At 38.8% G+C, this 20,234-nt stretch overlaps 1 protein-coding gene across 1 annotated transcript; it reads right to left on the reverse strand.

Moving 5' to 3' along the window:
• Positions 1-9,141: 9,141 nt before the first annotated feature.
• On the reverse strand, positions 9,142-19,672 carry lrrc3ca (leucine rich repeat containing 3Ca). Its single transcript, XM_054767728.1, has 2 exons — positions 19,376-19,672; positions 9,142-10,925 (listed from the first exon to the last, which is right to left on the reverse strand). The coding sequence occupies exon 2, from the start codon at positions 10,868-10,870 to the stop codon at positions 10,088-10,090; it is 783 nt and encodes a 260-aa protein (XP_054623703.1). The 5' UTR covers positions 10,871-10,925; positions 19,376-19,672; the 3' UTR covers positions 9,142-10,087.
• Between the last annotated feature and the right edge of the window lie 562 nt (positions 19,673-20,234).

Here is a 20,234-nt window from a genome sequence, read left to right on the forward strand (position 1 = left end):
TTGAAATAAATTGCTTCCCTCTTTGTAACACTTTTTGTGTTCCTCATGAAAAGAGATGAGAGCAACATTACACCAGCATGACCTCACTACTCACCAATCAGGATGCTCATGGCCTCGACTAGGGAATGTCTTACAGTATTGACCTCAAGCGCACACTTGCCATGATTGATTGAGCTCACGCTCATATATATCACTGCCCTGTGGAGATATTGTGGGATTTCCCAATACTTGACTACTAAAGAGCGTGTCATTAAGCAGTGACAAGCGAGTTCCTTGTAATCTCGCCTCGTTTTGAATGGGCAAGACTAATTTAAGAATTGATGAGTGTGCTCATCTTGATTTGGATCGCAACGTATTTGTAAACTTCATCTAGTTTGTTTAATCGCACAACAAAATACACTATATTTAATGTATTACTGTGGAATTTACACATTTTCTGTGAGAAATAATGGCAAGGGGATTACAATTTGTGTAATCCGGTTTTGGTTGAAAATGTACAGTATTGCACGTAACAAACTAGTATGTCTGCCCTGTGCTGTATCATTCAGTTGAAATCGATTGTGCTAACAAAGCAACCTACACATTTGTGACCCACTGCTAAAAACCTGCCATGTGGCCAAAGAAAGTTGCGCGTGCCAGCAATTTGATAAAGAAGGTGAGAAACACTATTGAATTCCATCCCAGGAAGTCCACGTGGACTGTCCAGACACAACTGGCTTACACGTTTAAAATGAAGTTAAGCATAATGACACTAATTAATAATAGAATGACATGACTTCGATGAAAGTAACAGAAATGTGTGTCACACATTCACTTTAAACTGAAATAATCCCCAAACCGTCGCCATTGTGAAACGTTTATTTTAAAAAAGTACAATTCCCAACTGTCATACAAGTGTAAAAAGAAGTTAACTATTGTACTATGAGACTAACTGATAAACTAAAATGACTTAATCTTGTATGACACTTCCGGCATCACAAGCAAACAAACTAAAAAAAAAACCCACACATACAAAAAAGCCAACGAAAAATTCAAAACTCACATGAAGGACAATTAATTTTTGATATTATTAATTACATTTTGCGGCACGGCAGCATGTCTGCTTCACTGTCAGGAAATACGTCATTATACACCCATTATTATGTTCCAGTATAACTACTTTCATCATTACATGACAGCTCCCTTCTCGTGAGATGAGTTGGTTATGAGGCTACCAAACATGCTTCTATCCCCAACAGTGGACATTTTCCACCAGTTACTCATGGCAGACACTACGAACAGACCAAGTGAAAATCAGATTTTGACCGGATCAGATTTTTTTTTTTTTTTCCAGTCTGGAAGCTTTTGTTTCTGTTCTTGTGAAGCCCTTTGACTTATCGCCACGTAAGACACAAAGGGAGTTTTGTTATGCGTCAAACGTCTGCTGATACAGGTTTCATCGTGAAACTAAACCCCCTCAAGGCATCTGTGAATATTGTTTTGGCATGGGCTTGCGTGCAAGTTATAGTACAGTACAGTACAATACACATCAAAAGTTTGGACGGACTTCTTCACAGTGTGAAATGAGAGGGTGTGTGTAAAGTTTTGACTGGTACTGTACACAGTCGTTCATCCCAGTAGCAAGCACACCATTCGTGACAACCTTAAATTGTTGTCTAAAGCCTTTGAGGGGAAAATAATTGGGTCTACCTGTTGCAAGAGCGCCATCTAGTGGACTGACTTACATTGCAAGCTAAATTTCGTCTTATCTAGCATATTGTGTTGTCATTTTAAACAACGACGTTATCTAACTAGTTGGAAACATTTTAATGTGCTGTGCAGCAATATGCTAGTTTGCACGGACATCAGTGAAATACCGTCGGCCGCCATCCGCATCCAGCACTGGTCGACCAAAGCAATGTGCATCTGACAGGAATGTTAAATAAGGGTACTTGACAGGTATTGAACGCAAGGACCTGTAGGTCAATAAGGTGTGATTGAAGAGGTCGAGAGGGGTGAAGGAGGAGGCTTAATGCTGGCACGCGGAGAAAGCATCCACAAAGAAGCAGACTGGGTTTTTCGGTCAGCATTCATTCATCTTGAACTGTATTGTATGCAGGTGCCTGGCCTGTCAGTGTACCTTTGTACCTTTAGTATGCCTTTTTACAAAATAAATGTATAGATATAAAGTGTTGATCAATGTGTGGGCTATAATGTAATATCAATGTGTTTTCCATGCGGCCCCCCCTCTCCGCGAGGGTTCATGAGGGTAGAGGCGTCATACTTTGCGGCATAAAGATGATATGGTGCTCCCTTAGCTTATTTTTAATACGCATGCTGCTGTTACAATTCAATGAGGCTAAAAGGAAACGTGAATGAGGGTGTGTTGCCCACATCCTTCAACAGAGGGTGCTGTGTTTTTGCAAAATGAACCAGGCTACGGAGCCTCATTTCACACTGTTGCAATTTATCCATCAGTTTTCTATGCCTCTTGTCCTCATTAGGGTCGCGGTTTCCCAGCTGCCAGTCGCAGGTTTTGCAGTTTAATTACATTTAATTTGAAAACTACAAGTTACAGTTACTAGTTACAAACACTATTTCAATGAAGTACAATTAACTTAAAACATTTAACATTAACCTGAACACAATTTTAAAAAAAAACACAATTAAAATTCAGTTGATTAAAACAAAATATGATTACTTAAAATTGGATTAAAACTACAACTTACTAGTTACTAGTTACTGTTCCCATTTAAAATATTGAAATAAAATGAAAGTAAAAATGTAATAAATTAATCTAAATACAATTAAAAATAAAATTATAATACACTTCATTTAAACAAAATAAAATGAATTGCAGTTAAATTACAAGTACGAGTTACAGTTAAAGTTACAGTTGGTAACAGGTGCAGTTACAGGTTAGTTTTAAAAAATATTACAATTAAATTAAATAAATAAAATAAAAATTAAAAAAAATAATTAATTTAACATGTAATAAAAATTCAAATTAGTTTTGATATAAGGCAGGTTATCTTCTTTTTACATTTGTAATACTTAAAACATAGCCTGTATACAATTAATAATGGTTCCATGTATGGTGGCGACAGTTTGACCGATAAATTCCATTTCCATTATTTTGTGTGGGAATATAAGTATGTTTATTTCTGTTAATCCGTTCTGTTAAGTTTAATCGAATGTTTGTTTTTGGCCGTTTGGGGGCCTTGCAGCATGCACGCTACAGGCGTGAGCCTGGCGCATTCATCTGCTCGTGTCATGTGAGTGACTCGCAAGCATTTTCACCTGCAACCCAATCGCACTGTGCAGGATTTGACGTGTCACCTTATCCGCCACTTTGTGTGCCATTAGCCTGCAGGTGCAATGCTCACACCAGTGCACCCGGCCTAAGGTAGCCACCGCTGCAAGCTGATAGGGGCCCCAAATTTTAAATTAACCTCAGTGACATTTATGTCAGGGGGTTACATTACCGGCACACACACCTCTTGTCCACGCAGGTGGACAAAAGACACATATTTAAATGCACATATGTATAGATTTAGAACATGTTTAGAACATTTAGATATTTTAGAATATGTACTCTCAGACTATGGAGCGAGTACACGGGCTCTCTCTAATGATAGTCAGGAATACTAGGTATTTTTGTAACAATACCGTAATATTACATTAGAGCAGGGGTGTCCAAACCTTTTCCACCGAGGGCCACATGAAAAATGAAAGGACACAAGGACCATTTTGATATTGTGTAAAGCAACACATGTAGATATGCTAAGAAGTTATATATATTTCTAGATATAGATGAAAAGGTATATTCTTAGTATGAACGTCACTCTTTGCTCTTTTTTTACATTATTTTGGCTGTTGTTGTTGTTTTTAATTATCCCAATATTTCGACTTTCTTTGTTTTCTTTTCAGAATATCTTGACTTCATTTCCATAATATTGTAACTTTTTTTCCCAACCTAATTTTTTTTTAAAAATTACAACTTTGTTTTGCTTTGTTTCTCATAATATTATGACTTTTTTTTTTAAAAAGAAAAAAATTCTTTATTCTCATAAAATTACAGCTGTTTTTTTATACATTTCTACTTTTTTTTTTAATTTTCCAATTATTTCAGATTTCTTCTCATAATTATGACTTTATTCCCATAATATTTTGACTTTATTTTTGTTACCTTGTAACTTTCTCCACAACCTAATTTTCCAAAAATTACATTATTCATTGCTTTGTTTGTTTCTCATATTACTTTTTTTTTAAATAACATCTTTTTTCTTTAATATTTCAACTTTGATACTGAAATGTCTTTACTTTTTTTCATATTATGTTATTCTTATAAAATTAAATACTTTTTTTCTCTTAATATTTCGACCTTATTCTTATAAAATTAAATTTTTTTCCATTTTTTCTGGGCGTTTTTTTGTTTTTTTTTTAGTTCAAATTACACTTTTACAATGTGCCGCTGGCCAATAAAAAAGCTGCAGCGGGCTGCAAATGGCCCCCGGGCCGCACTTTGTATTAGAGATATGCAATAATAATTGTACAAAATGATTAACCAAAGATTTTGTCAAATTGAATTTAAATCAGAAATAATTTAGCTTGCATACGCCACAAGCCAATTACCTGCAAGTACAAGTACAAGTACAAGTACAAGCACGAAAAATGGTGGCATGTACTTGTATTGTATTGTATGTACTTGTATTTTTTAGTTGGTAATTGGTGTAAAAAGTTTGAGGACCATTGTTTTCAATGCCTTTAAGGGTGGTGATGACACGAGTTGGGCTTTTTCGTAGTAGGAACAGAACACATGAATGACACAATACTTGGCTCATCCATAAAAGCGATGTCGGAGACGTTGGTTCACCCTAAAGAAGTTCATTTCGCTCTTGATGAGCATTTGATGAGATGATGTGATGTCAGTCTTTATCTGTATCGACATCTATAATCCTTTCATTTATTTTCATGTAATTAATTAATTGTATTATTATTTTGTTGTTTTCATTTATTAATTATTATTATTTTATGTTAATTCACTAATTTATTTATTGACCCCATCCAATCCAATACACTTTATTTACATAGCACGTTTTATAAACGCACTTTCCAAAGTGCTGCACAAAGTTGTAAAACCTTAAATAATAAAAAGAAAAAGTAAGTAAAAAGTAAGAAATAGAAACAATACATTTCAAACAATACAATAAATAATAACATGGATAAAAACCCCTAAAATAAGTAAAACCAAATCAAATAAAAAAAAGAAAACAATAAAAGACACAGAGGAGCACGCACTCAAAAGGTAGAGAATAAAAGTGGATTTTAAGACGAGACTTAAAGCAACCGTCGGGGCCGCTTTTACATGAGGGGGCCGTGGTGGAAAATTCCCGTTAGCACCGGTGGAGAGAAGAAATAAACGGTTCGAAGACAAATTTATTCTGCAGAAGGAGAAGGCAGTTCAAACAGACTTTGGGGAGTCTGCCGTAAGCGCCGCCCCCCTGAAGGACAGGACAGAAGCATAGTTCTAAAAATGTTATCAGGACTCTCAGGTGCAAGGACGTATTCTGGGTTTCTTTGTAGACCGGTGGCCTCAAGCCACGAGCAAGTAGTCACAACAAAGCATAGTTTGTTCTTCTAGCAAATCAGTCTGAGGTTAATGTACAGTATAATAGCAGAAATACTCTATTTGTTCAAATCAATGGCCAACTAGTAAAATGTAATATTTCCATTGCAGGGCAAAGCGCTCCACAGCTTCGAGCTGACTACAGAAAAGGCCCGGTCTCCCCTGGTCTTAAGTCTTTGTCTTAGTACCACTAGCTGGAACTGGCCCTCAGACCTCAATGAACACGCTGGAGTGTAAATTTGGATGAGGTCTGTGATGTATTGTGAGGCAAGTCCAAATCAAAGCCTTAAAAACAATCAATACAATCTTAAAACCAAGCCGAAAACAAACAGGAAGCCAGTGCGGGGGGGAGGCAAGGATTGTTTTTGTTTTTTTTGGTTCGGTGGACTACCTGAAAGCGCGGAAGTGCATTGTGACTTATCCAAGTGTAAAGTGCATTACAGTAATCCACATGTGATGATTTATGTTTATATGCTGTGGCTGTGGGACGTACACAGTTCTTGAGGGGGGCCAAAGTCCAGTCCAACAGATTGAGCAATGTTCCCACCATTGAGCTTTAAAAGGTTTTGAGCCAACCAGGCCTTGACATCACTTGTGCACTCGGGAAGGGGTGTCGGGGTCTTTTTTTGTGAGTGGCATGCATATTTGGCAGTCCATCCATTTTCTATACTGCTTATCCTCACCAGGGTCACGTGGGTATGCTGGAGCCTATCCCAGCTGACTTTGGGCAGGGCACATATAGACACCCAACCATTCACACTAAAATGACATATTAGTTGTGTAAACATCACCCACACAATCTATTGACACACAATACAGGCACTACAATATAGATGTACTCATATAAATAATGATAGATAGCTATATGCTTATGTGGCGCATCATATTGAGGTTACATACAGTAAGAGGGCGGAAAATTAGAAATAGCTCTCAGTTTGATGCAGTGCAGTTGCACACCCCTGCAACCATAACAATAAGCATCGCCACAGAGACACAATTGATTGTTATTATCCTTGTAAGAGAAGATTTTTTGAATGCAACTTTTGTATTGGATGCTGTGTTGACGTGCATGTTGGTTTTATAGATGTAGTTAAGCCTTTATAAGTGGTTTGGTCCCTTATTATACCAAAAAGGCATTTTAGGGAGCTTTACTGCCATTAGCAATGTGTAGGCAGGTTGAAGAAACTGGGTCACACACACACAAACATAAGACCATGCCTGCATTCCCAGTCTTTCAAGTGTTTTTTATGCCCGTCATAAATCATGTATGAGCCTTGCTTCGCTCTGCAGGCCTTTTTGTGTGTCCGACACAGGGATATCCTTGTTGACAAACCATTTCCCACGTCTCCAACAACAAATTTCATTATTCAGCAGGGCTGTTTGGCTATTATTACCGCTCTGTGTGCAGGAAGAGAACATATTAAAGCTTAAGAAAAAGGATATCATGAGCAGCGCTCATTTCTCTCCTCTAAAATAGGAGATTCCCATTCACATCATTTCTTTTTAAACAGACCTGCAGGTCACAGAGCCATAAATAGTATTTGGAAACCACAGCGGGTGTTACAGCGCTGTGCATTTTGCCCCTGCAGGTGCTTGCTAACAGGCTCCGGTGACACCTTCATGCTCATAGATGTACCACAATGTATCCCACCGGGCATTCTCCAATTATTTTTAATGGCACTGTGTCAAAGTTATCTTATGTAAAAATATGACTAACTTGTGTTCTGTACACGGGCAATCAATGCGCCCGTGGAAGACTGAATCCAATGTTCCCGGCTGGTGGAATCCAATATAAACCACTCCAGAGCTTCTTGTGTGCATATCAGCCTCTGCTGCTGCACAATTCCTCCCCCCCCTGCCAACATGGCGATGGCATGACCGTCAACATTAGCATTTCTGTTGTTATGTTAAAAAAGAACCGCAAAGGCCACAGTGCAGACTGTATGTACTTTGACAGCTTGCATCATCATTCCATAGACAAATACACAAACCCTTTTAAAGACAAATATCGTTTTAATGAGTGTTGCAAATGTGATGAAAACTCATATCAGTGTTGCCATTGCACATTGCGGTTTCATTGCAGTGTCGGGGATGTGCATCAAGGTCCAGGTTCACCCAAAACATACCACAGCTTTTATAGCACATCAACCAGTCCAGCAAAGCATCTGGAAGTGCTAATGGGCCGCCGAGGGGTAAATAATTAATCTAGGATGCATTGCATTTGTCTATTTTTTTCATGCATGGAAACATGTTACCCACGTTAGCTCATCAATTTTAAAGGAAGGAATAGCTGCAGGTTTAAGGTGATTGGTGTGTTTCCGGTCTGTGGTACCCAGTGGCAACACTACTTAATACAATATATAATATTTAATATGTAACACAGTGCAATGATTCAGTTATGAAATTCTCATTAAAGTCTCATTATCCTTCAATTGCCCGGCTGATTTTCCTGTTCCTCCACAGGGCTTAATTTTGGGATTGAAACAGCCTAGTGGCTTATAGGCTAATTATGATGGAGCAGCGTTGAACACACGGCCTAGCAACAAGTGGCCACGCCATATTTCTTATTGCGCTAATTTTTGGAGTGATGTTGTGAGTGTGTGTTGAGTCAGCCCCTCGTTGTCATTCAAAAAGCCTCACATACTCCATTTTTTGTTCATTGCACTACGGTGCAGTAATGATTGAGCCAAGCAACAAGTAGCCACACTATATTTCTTACTGGGCTGTTTTTAGAGTAATTTCCTTGGTGCAGGCGAAGCCAAACTTTTTTCCACCGACGGCTGCATAGTGAAAAATGAAAGGATGCGGGGGCCACTTTTAAATTTGCTAAACCAAACCAACCCATGTCGCTACAGAGATGTTTTTTATATCGAAAGAGAAAAAACAGCCTTCATTTCAGCTTTGTGTCATTGGTTTACATATTTTTCTCATAATGTTATGACTTTATTCTCATATTATTTGTACTTTATTAGCATAATATTATAGCTTTTTCCCAACCTAAATTTCCAAAATTTGCAACTTTGTTTTGTTTCTTGTATTAAGAATTTTTCTCCTTCAATTTTTTTCAGCTTTGTGCAATTTTTTCTCTGAATATTATGACTTTATTCTCCTAATATTTTGTCTCTATTCTTGGAAAATGTGCTGTTTTTTTCCATTTTTGCTGTTCTTTTTTTACATTTTCATGTTTAATCCTATTTTTAGAATGTGCCTAGGGCCAATAAAAAACATTGCCCCGGGGCTGCACTTTGCATACCCCTGACTTACTGTGTTGAGTCCTGTTCCTGTAATGAATTAATACATGATCATTGTTTTGTGGTTGAATACAACCTTTTAATAGTCAAAAAAATGAATATTTACGCAAATTGTACTTATTGTTGCCATAAATTAAGCCTTTTCAAGCATAAAAATGGCTACATGAACTAATTAAATGAACAAAAATACAAAAGCAAGGCCGAAAACGGATTGTAATTGTGAATGTAGTACTGTATTCTACATTGGCCACTAGGTGTCGGTGTTCGGTAAACAAGGGCCAGACGTGAGCACCAGAAAAGGCATTTATTCCAAGTTCAAACGATCTCACAACAGGCACAATAATAACATAATAATCTTAATCATAATAATAACATGGGCTACTGTTGGGGCCATAACCCACGACAAGCTAAAACGCAACTCTGAGCCTCAGACGTCACTTCCTGTCCTCTACACATTAAGGTCCGCTAGGGAACACATTTACTGTGACACACGAACAGCAGTTTTATTTATGTCTTAAATGGCTTATTAACTCTCATTATAACTACTGTATTGGGTAATAGGAGTGTAAAGCCATTTAAAGCCGCCATTACAATACAATGATGAGACAATAGCCACCATGCTGTCCAGAAAAAGGAACTGCTAGGGTGTGAGTCCATGTTACCTTATTTATGTCTAATATGTCTTTTCTCTGATTATATATATCTACTATATTTGGTGATACAAATGTAAAGGTGACTATATGGGTGATTTTTCATGTCTCGCGGGCACTCTAATAATGTTAAAAACCGTATTTAGAAAACCGTAAACAGATTTTCTATGCCATAACTATGAAAATATTCCATTTATTAATATCGAATCCTACTTTGCAGAAATTCACCTATCGCGGTCTAGTCTGAAATGAACCAATTAACCGCGATAAACAAGGGACTTTTAAAAGTAATTTTCTCTTTTTAAAGTAACATGAGTCCTGTTCCTGCACGGTGTTTGTCCTTCACGCAGCCTTGTGGGTGTGACTTGACATTTGCCATACTTTTATTGGCTCAATTCTGCTGAGCGAAATTGCAGTGCCTGCTTGTACTTGAGATGCTATTTAAGTGGTGAAGTTTTGTCAGGAATCACAAAGTACGGAAGAGAAACTGGAATAAAAAAAACACATCAGTCAGAAGAAAGACAGTTTTTCTGGTATGTAGCCCACCTACGTGGTTTTTGTTGTACAAAACTGGTAGCTTATACAACAGTACTTATGGTGGAAGACTCCTCCGACTTTGCTTGCCTGCTGGGCAACGACTTGAGATACTCCAGATGTCTGCGGGCGTCCTCCTGGTTGGCCCTGACATAGTAGACCAGGTAGGAGATGACCATTGTGAACCAACCGAACATGACCACCAGCATGGCCACATCTGTAGTCCTCTTCATCACCACGCATAGGTCAACATCCGGCTCCAAGAGGAAGGCCAGTCCCTGAACGTTCATTTCCTCTGGATCTGAAGTCTGGCACACGATACCGGTCAGTGACACAGGCTCCAGGTCCACGTGGGGCATGGCCATCTGCAGGTTGCAGTCACAATGCCAGGGATTGTTTGTTAAATTGGCACGAGCCCGCAAGCCTTCGAAGGAATCCGGATTAAAATGGACTAACTTATTGGCAGAAAGGTCAAGGAATTGCAACGAAGAGCCCAAACCTCTAAATGCTCCAGGCTCCAGCTGGCTTATGTCATTGTGTGACAGATCCAGTTCCACCAGGTGGGACAAACCAATAAAAGCGTTGGCCGGGACTGAAGTGAGGAGGTTAAAGTCCAGGTAGACTCGTCGTGTGTCATTGGGGATGTCCTGCGGGATCTCGGTGAGCTGCTGATTGCTGCAGCGCACCGTCTTGCCGCCGCCGCCTTCACTCTCTGAGCAGTAGCAGCGTTTGGAGCAACTGGTGGCGGCGTTGTTAAAGCAGAAGGTCATTAGCACAAGGCTGTGCAGCAGCAGACACATTACCACATAGTCGACCAGGATGGACATGTTGTGACATGGGCATGCTCTGGGAATGCATCAATCTCCCTGGTAACTGATGAGCCTGTGACATAAGAAGAACATATTAGATGATGCCTTCTCTTTTAAGCAAACAACTGTGCTCCTGTTGCATTTCCCGGCAAGTCAATGGATCAAACGCTCCTTTATCCCCGGCACAATAAACAAGGCAAGATAATCCTTTGGTGTCACAGCGCCTCTTTTGTAATTGACATCCGCACCACAGCTATTTTGGTGCACGCAGATTCGTATATTAATCGCGTGATGTGGCACCAATTGTTCACACGAAACAGCTAATTAAAGTGAGTGGCATTGATATTATTGTCTATCTGCAAATCTGGTATCATTTTGTTGTGATACAACTGATACATGCAGTCACTATGAACTTCTAATTCCCGGCAGCCTTTTTGTGGAAGCATTAACTCATCTATTTAATTGGTAATTGGTAGCCTTTTATTTTGTATTTATTTATTCATATTTTTATATTTATTTACTCATTTTTAACACTCGATTGCGATTGGCTGGCGACCGGTCTAGGGTGTACCCCGCCTCTGGAACGAAGTCAGCTGGGATAGGCTCCAGCATACCCGCGACGCTAGTGAGGATAAGCGGCACAGAAGATGGATGGATTTTTAACACTTTTCTTCTTTCTGTTGTTCCTTTTATTTCATTATTGCATAAGCTATCTATATATATTTTCTCTCTCTACTAAAAAATCCTAATATTTAAACTAGGGCTGTCAAAAACGGCGGTAACTAATTTATTTCATTAATTACGTAAAAAAAAAACACATGCGCATCATGTCAAGCCACACTTGTCTGTTATGACAGCAGACGGAGCCACAATAGCGTCCCCACACAGAGGCTGATGCTCCAATACAACTTTATTCGGACCTGAACACATTAACGGAAGTGCAATTCCAACACAGTATACTCCAGCTCACAAACCCGTCTCTTGACAGCTCGTCATCGGAACGACACTTTCTCATTGTCACGAGACGACCGCAACGTGCGTTCAGGGACACTCCGAACATAACAGCCTCTGTACGTACGTGTGGTCTAAATAAACAGGAAAAAAACAAAGAAAAACTGGACTCGCTAACGTGACTCTCACTAACAATTTGCTGCATTTAAGCATGCTCGGAAATCCCAGAAAATACATCTATACTCATAACATGCGAATTCATCTTAAATTACGTGGTGTCTCTGAATGCAGCCCCTCATGCTTCATAATAGCACGGTTAAGGTGCATTCAAATCTTCTGCTACTGTTAAACAGACTACCGTTAGACAAATACATTTTCAGACGTGCGGCATTGAGTTAAATTTAAAGTTCATTTGGAGCTGTTAATACACACAAATATATACAGTCAAACCTGTCTTAGCGGCCACCTTTATAGAAGGGCCACCTGCCTATAGCAGCCACTGAAAAATCCCCCCCCAGCAAATTTACATGTTATAGACCCTGTGTATAGCAGTCACCTGTCTAATGCAGCCAGCAGCCACCCATTTTGTCTCCCTTGGTCAATATCTGACTGCATATAGCGGCCAAATTACCAACTCAAGTAGAAGCTTCATGCACGAAAAAGTTTTGTTTTTCAATCAATGCAGCCGTCGTGTGTAGACTTTAATTACTGAGTCCTAGCTCAGTCACAATCATTCACAAGATCCACACAAACTGTCAGTTGTTCCACATAAAAAAGCCGTCTTCTTTTGAGCTTGCTATTTCCTGGTCAAACATGTAACTTTAAGAGCATTTGCACCAAAACATTACCGCAAAGTAGGCTGGGAACAGGACGTGCTCCCAGCGAGAATACAATTAAAAAAAAAAAACATATGCTAGTATGCATGCGGCAGCGGGAGCAAAACTGAGTTCGGTTGTACTTAACTGAAGTATTTTCTCAGTTATCAGTTATTATTAAGCCTCTAGCTTCCTTTTAGTAAGTAAAAACCTTGGCTATGATTGCACTACATTGTCATGTAGACCTACAAAGTACACTTGGAAGAACAAGAGGTGAATAAATGTATTGCAACTGATGTGAAACTGATGAGGGGTAGGATTAAATAAGCTTTGCTTCTTCCTACTCCTTTTTGGACATGCAAAATTGTGAATTGTACTATGTGATGTGCTACTGTTTGACTCATGCATGTTCAGGATGAATTAAAACCATGAACCATGATAATAACAAGCCTAGTAGTGCTGTACAACTTTTATCCGCAGTCCGCAGTGCCCTCTACTGGTCAACATTATTATTATTATTTTTTTCCCTTTTTTTTTTCTTTTTTTTCCTCTACTGGTCAACATTCAAACTGGACGCCATCCTGTCTAGGGCCACCTGTCTATAGCGGCCACTTTTGCAGACTCCCTCTAGTGGCCTCTATAGACAAGTTTGACTGTATATCATATATTGTAATAATCCTGTCATTTATCTTTCTGTACATAAAATACAGTAAAAATGGGAATATATCAGACATAGTTGCAAAGGGTGATTAATCATGATTAATTAATTGGAAAACTGTGAGTAATTTGATTAAAATTTGTCACCATTTCACAGCCCTAACTTAAACACAGGAAGTGAACAGTTATCAGTTATTGCTGAGACATGGAGAAAAGGGTGGGATTAAATGAGCTCTGCTTCTTCCTAATCCCTTTCAGACACGTTGAGTTGTGTAAACATGTGATGCCCCTCAGTGTACCTTAGTTTAGTAAAACCATTATCATTTTTGGCCATCTAACGCAGTAACGGTAAACAAAGGCCAACTGCACAATACGCAAGGCTGTGGTCCAGCTGAGGAACCACAGCTCACCTGGGCGTCTTAATTTCTTCAAATTGTACGCTCAGTGGGCACAATCCACTTACAGAGATTAAAAAATGTAATCGATCCCTGTGTGAGTATCAAATAGCTTTTGGGGGCGGGGGTGGTAGAGAGGGCAGTGAGTGGCAATAGTGGTGGTAGTGATACTGTGTGCTGTGTGAGGAACACAAAGGATTCCCGCAAAGAAATTTAGTTAGGAGCTGTTTGCTATCTAATAATAAAGCCGTGTTTCCACTAAGGTGTATACCGTAAATACTAAATATAGCTTAATTTGGAGTCTGTTATTTCCGAATTTTAAAAACTTGTTAGATATAACATCTTTTTTTTTACTTTAATAATGATCAGAACCGATGTTGTATTGGCGATAAGGCGCAAACTGCTCAGACAGTAGTAATACTGCTGAGGAATTCATCGTGAACAAGGGTAACACGCATGAGTTGTCCAACCAGCATGCAGAGCTAGATAAAGCTACTGGAAGCTGACCACTTCTGAGACTTCAAATGCAGCTACTGCCATCTCATGGAGTTTACAAAAACGGAATCAGGAGGTTGCCTACCGGCGCGCGATCATTTGCTTTTGTAGACAAAATAGGAGACTCGTGAATAGAGCCGTTAAACTGGAGTACAGCGATCACTCGATTATCGCGGTTAATTGGTTCCAGACCAGACCATGATAAGTGAATTTCCGCGAATCGGAATTCTTTCTTTATAAATTGAATATTTTTGTAGTTAGAGCGACCTGCTTACGACCTTCTAAATACGTCTTTTAACATTATTACAGCCCTCTAGACATGAAATAACAACCCTATACACACCTTTACACTTTTATTACCCAATATAGTAGACATCAATAAGACATAGCATAGCCTCACAGGATAGCACTGGGAGAGTTCCTTATTTTTTTCTGGACATCGTACTTCCTGCAGCGGCTACTGTCTCATCAATGTAACTTTAGTGACATCTTGTGACCAGTGTACAATACTACATAAAACTTCTATGAATGCATCTTCTGAATGCCTTATAGTTTGAATTTTGTTCATTTAGCCATTTTTATGCTTGAAAATGATTAAATTACACCAATAATATGTAATATTTGATTAAATATTCATGTTTTTTAATAGGCCGCACGGTGGTCCAGTGGTTAGCACGTTGGCCAATACAGGAACAGCCTGGAGATCGGGAAGACCTGGAGTTTGCATGTTCTCCCCGTGTACGCGTGGGTTTTCTCCGGGCACTCCGGCTTCCTCCCACATTCCCAAAAACATGCAGGTGAGGTTAATTGGCAACTCTAAATTGCCCATAGGTATGAATGTGAGTGTGAATGGTTGTTTGCCTGTGTGTGCCCTGCGATTGGCTGGCCACCAGTCCAGGGTGTACCCCGCCTGTCGCCCGAAGTCAGCTGGGATGGGCTCCAGCATGCCCCCGCAACCCTGGTGAGGATGTATAGTGGATGGATGGATATTTTTTAATAATAGGCAGTAGCCAAAACAGGGATAACTTATTAATTTATTTATTCTGAAAAGCTGTAATAGAGTGAAGCAACGAAATTCAAACCGCAAAGTAGTAGTTTGAGTTAGTCGTTTAGTTTTCAAAGGTGTGCATTTTTATAGTGTCGCTTTTCCACTGCACAGCTCTGGTACTGCTTGGCCTTAGTTTTCCACTTTAACAGACTGTGGGAAGTCCAAGACTGTGGACTATAATACTGCAGTGTCCAGAGCTAAGGTCCTTGTGTCGTTTTAGACGGGGTAGGATTGATCCAAAGCAGTGTGAGAAGGATGGAGATACACTATCATGACATTAGCATTCGGGTAAAAACATAAGTAAGGGTTTACTGTCCCATGGTTAGCTGAAGTGAATCGCTTCCAACACGAGTAGTAACCACAAGTTACCTCTGTCATTCATTCTGTTGTAATGTTAAACCCGCTTGATATGATCACCCTGCACTTGTGTGTCCTATTTCCCCTCGAGCCCACACGTTTTCCCTCTCCACTCCCATTTTATCCCTTGGTCAAATATCAGGCTGCCATGCCATGTGACAGGAAAACTAAAGGCTGGCTGGGCACTCTGTTTATCTAAGCACCTTTTTGGATATGTCCTCATATCTGTCATGCTGTTTTACTTTGTCGTGCACCCCCGCTGATGAGTGCAGGAGCAAATCAATCAGAAGGTGTTTTTCTTCGGCTTGAAAGTGTGTAAACAAGAGAAAAAGGGACAATTGTGAGCACGAAGCAAAAGGAGATGGATGGATGGGTAGATACTGTAGATAGATGTGCTTTTGAATACATTTACTCGAATTAACAATGAACTAATAGATTGTTGGATTTAATGTTATTTTTTTAAGGGGGTGGGAGAATCTGAATGTTCTGAACTCCTGTTTCCACACCATGTGGATTTGTGCCATATCAAAGTTCTATGTGGACGTATGCCATAAGGTTGCACTTCTTTTGACAGGATTAATCAATTCATAATCAAATCAAACAGACAGTGGGGTATCAATTCAATCAATCAATCAATCAATCAATCAATTAATTGTGATTTATTATTAGCCAGTACATAAGTTGTCTTTTGTAATAGAAAACTAGACTTTTCAAATATTATTTTTAAAGGGATGGGAAAATCTCTCTGGATGTTCTGAACTCCTGGTTCCATAAAAGTGTTGTATTCAGCAGATCAATGCTGACATATGAATACATATGATTATGATTGTTATTTACAACTATTAGGAATATGATTTTTAAAGGGACGGGAAATTAAACTCCTACTGCCATGACTGAATTGTATCCAGCAGATTAATGCGGTTTACATTAATACAATATATACATGTTAATATATATCGGGGTGTCCAAACTGCGGCCCGGGGGTCATTCGTGGCACATGACTTGTTTTTTATTGATCCACGGCACATTGTAGAACTAAAATTAAACAACTCCCAGAAAATGGTAAATATAGAGCAAAAAGGCAAAATTTAAAGAGAAAAAGCTGAAATGTTGATACTAATAACTATTAACACAAAGCTTTGTCTTTAAATACATATTTCTAATGGTTTTTTTTGTATTTTTACAAAATTAAATACATAACAAAATCAAAGTGGCCCCTGCATCCTTTGCTTGGTTCAGTATTTGGCCCTCTGTGGAAAAGTTTGGACACTCCTTATATACATTTTAAATCCATATTATTTATCATTTTTATTTAAATACACACACAACACAACTGATGGTCCTAACCCCATTAATAAGGCAAGAAATTCCACTAAGTAACCCTGGCAAGACACACTTGTGAAGTGAAAACCATTTCAGGTGACCACCTCATGAAGCTCATTGAGAGAACACCAAGGGTTTACAGCGCTATCAAAAAAATGCTTAGATCTACTTTGCGGAATCTAAAATATAAGACATATTTAGAGTTATTTCACACTGTTTTGTTAAGTACATCATTCCACATGTGTTCATTCATAGTTTTGATGCCTTCAGTGAGAATCTACAATGTAAATCAGGGGTGCCCATTGTGTCGATCTCGAACTACGAAGGTAGATTGGGTTGATCGCGTTTGTAGATGTCATATGACATCAGTCAGCTGACATTAAGCTCCCCTCCTGATTTGCTATTGGCAAAGAGGAAGTGGTGAACAGATGTCGCAATCTACACACGGAGATACAACGGTCATCTTTATTATTCCGATTCCGGATAAACTAACTGTAGCGGTAAGATGCCTACTGTATATCTACTGTATAACAAAAGTTATCCGTTCAATTGTAGCGGCTACTTATGGAGAAAAAAGTGAATCTGAGTTTGATGGCGCTGCCGCGTGTCCTGAACTCCACTGTGGAAACGCGTGTTTTCTCCACTTCTGGTTCTTAAAGTATTATTTCATGAGTAAATGGAGAATGTGCCCATTGCTGAAACCTTTTTAATATACTGCCTTGACTTCGGCTGCATTGTCTTTTCCATAATCATTTTCATTTCTTGTATATTTGTAATGTTTGATAACAAATGCTAATACATGAACTGTGTGTCTAATAAACACTATGTAGCTATTTTGTCTGACATACTGTATACTCACGTTATGTACACAACTATTGAGGAATTATGTGTAATTATCGTTATTGCCATGTTGAATTGAATTGTAAATTACTGAACGATATCAACTACTTTGATTACCTGTAAACTTTGAAACTGTGAATGTGAATACTAATCATTAGTATTTAGTATAGTTGTTTCAAAGTTTACAGATTAGATTTTATGTATATGTTGTATGTTTTAGAGTAAGAAATAGATCATTGGTCGTGACCTAGTGGTTAGCATGTTGGCGACACAGTCAGAACATAGAGTAAATCTGGGTTTGAATCTCCATTGGGCATCTCTGTATGGAGTTTGCATGTTCTCCCCATGCGTGGGTTTCCTCCCACATTCCAAAGACATGCATGTTAGGTTAATTGGAGACTCTAAATTGTCCATAGGTATGAATGTGAGTGTGAATGGTTGTTTGTCTATATGTGCCCTTAAGTCAGCTGGCATAGGCCCCAGCATACCCCCGCGACCCTAATGTGGATTAGCGGCATAGAAAATGCCTGGATGGAAATAGATCATGTCGACTTGGAACTTGCATGCTGAAAAAGTGCATGGAGCCCTGATATACATGTACAAAGTACATAAATACTCATATTTTGAAATATAGTAAATATAAGTACTGTATTTTCTATATTTATAGTAGGAGGTAGATCTTTGGGACCTGTTCATTTTAAAAGTAGCTCACAGGCGGAAAGAGTGTGAGCACCCCTGATGTAAATAGTCAAAAAATAAAGCAAAAGCGGTGTCCAAACTTTTGGCCTGTACTGTATGAATATTATATGATATTTAACCGATGGCGATGTCTCATCATACTAATGGTGTTTACACTTTGGTCATATTGGATGTGCAATACTGGACATGAATTGGCACATAATCTAATAATATATTAATATAACAGTCTTGCCTACTTCCATGTGACATCCCGACTGCTTTCATTTGCACACTGAATAAGCCCTAAATTTGCATCTCAGATCCAAAAGTTTCAACTATTGGCATTAAAAAAGCTGATTTATTGTCAAAAATGTTGTGTTTTCCATGTACCACTCCGATCCCAAACCATCACATCCCAATTGAGAGCATGCAGTGTGGAATAAAAGATGGTGAATAAGCGTCTGGTTATTTATCCGTGGGGAGGAGTAAGACTGGGAGAAAAGGAAAACAGCCTTGACCTTCTTTAAGATATTATAATGTACATGTAATCTTATTTTAAAGCTCTTAGCTCCATCCCCTTACAATGCATCATTGGATGTCAGGTTCAATTTCTAGTGATTTCAACCACAGAGTCAGTGCCCAATGCCACTGCTGTTCAAATAGTGTGATCGTCTTTAGGAAGAATTATAACTGACATTATGACATGAATATAAATCAGTGTAAAGATGAAAATGACTTACTTTTCAACACGCTGTGTGAACGCAATGTGCAACATTATATTGTAAACACATCGTTGGTGTTAAAAAACACAATTGCACCCATGAAAGCAAAATACAGTACTCAATTAAACAATTCGATGGCTCTGTGTCATGAATAGAATACCCATTCCATTCATGCATTCTGACAATGGAAACCTGGCTATAAATACATGCAAAGCAAGCAATGAGGCTGTGCAAACACTCACGTTAGCAGCGCTTTCTCACTCCAGCACATCTGTATGTCAAACTTGTGCAGGTTTCGGTTCGGAGAGCCACGATGCGCCGCTTGAGATGCTTCCACAGCACAGTTCACGGCTCGCCTTTTTTTTTTTTTTAGTTTCCACGCAACCAGGGGAGGCAGCATATCAGCTGGCGCCAGTGCGCTCTCTCTGAGAGGGCACAACCAACAACATGGGTGCTACCAATGTGGACACAGCCTTAATGGATCCTCCCTGGTAGGTTTTGCTAATTTATGCTAATGACTTTCGTGTTTAGGAGCTGAATGCTGCTGGCTGCGAGTGTGTATGTGTGTGTGTGTGTGTACGCGTGTACGTGTGTGAGTGTGTGTGTGCGTGTGTGTGCATGCATCAGGTGGCTCCAAAGACGCCACGCCCCTTGTGGAACAACCGTAACGTTATTAACCACTGAGATGAGCCTCAATATGGATTTGTTGTTTTCGAGCCAGTTCAAATAAACAGATGATTTACGAATGAATTCATTCATTAAGATGTGAGCTAATTTATCCGTTAAACTGTGACATATAATCTTTAATAATTACATTAAAATGTTTATTTTTAGTTATTATTATTATCTATTTAATGAGCTTCTCCTTTTTATATGTATTAATTCATTTAATTTCTAAATATAATAAAATACTACAATATTCTTAGTATATTTATTTTATGATATAATCAAAATATAATGAATAATATTAATTATGTCCGGGAAATTTAAGAAATTATTTCACATTTTAATTCATTCATATTTCAATCAACTATTTAATTGGCTTCATATTTATCAAACTCTGCTGTAACCACTGCGCTGAGCCTTGTAGATGAGTTAAGA

The sequence above is a fragment of the Dunckerocampus dactyliophorus genome, chromosome 2 (assembly GCF_027744805.1).
Source record: "Dunckerocampus dactyliophorus isolate RoL2022-P2 chromosome 2, RoL_Ddac_1.1, whole genome shotgun sequence".
Lineage (NCBI taxonomy): Eukaryota > Metazoa > Chordata > Actinopteri > Syngnathiformes > Syngnathidae > Dunckerocampus > Dunckerocampus dactyliophorus.

What these genes read in the sequence shown, in the direction of transcription:
- lrrc3ca (XM_054767728.1), bottom strand. Translation starts at nt 10,870, where the DNA reads ATGTCCATCCTGGTCGACTATGTGGTAATGTGTCTGCTGCTGCACAGC.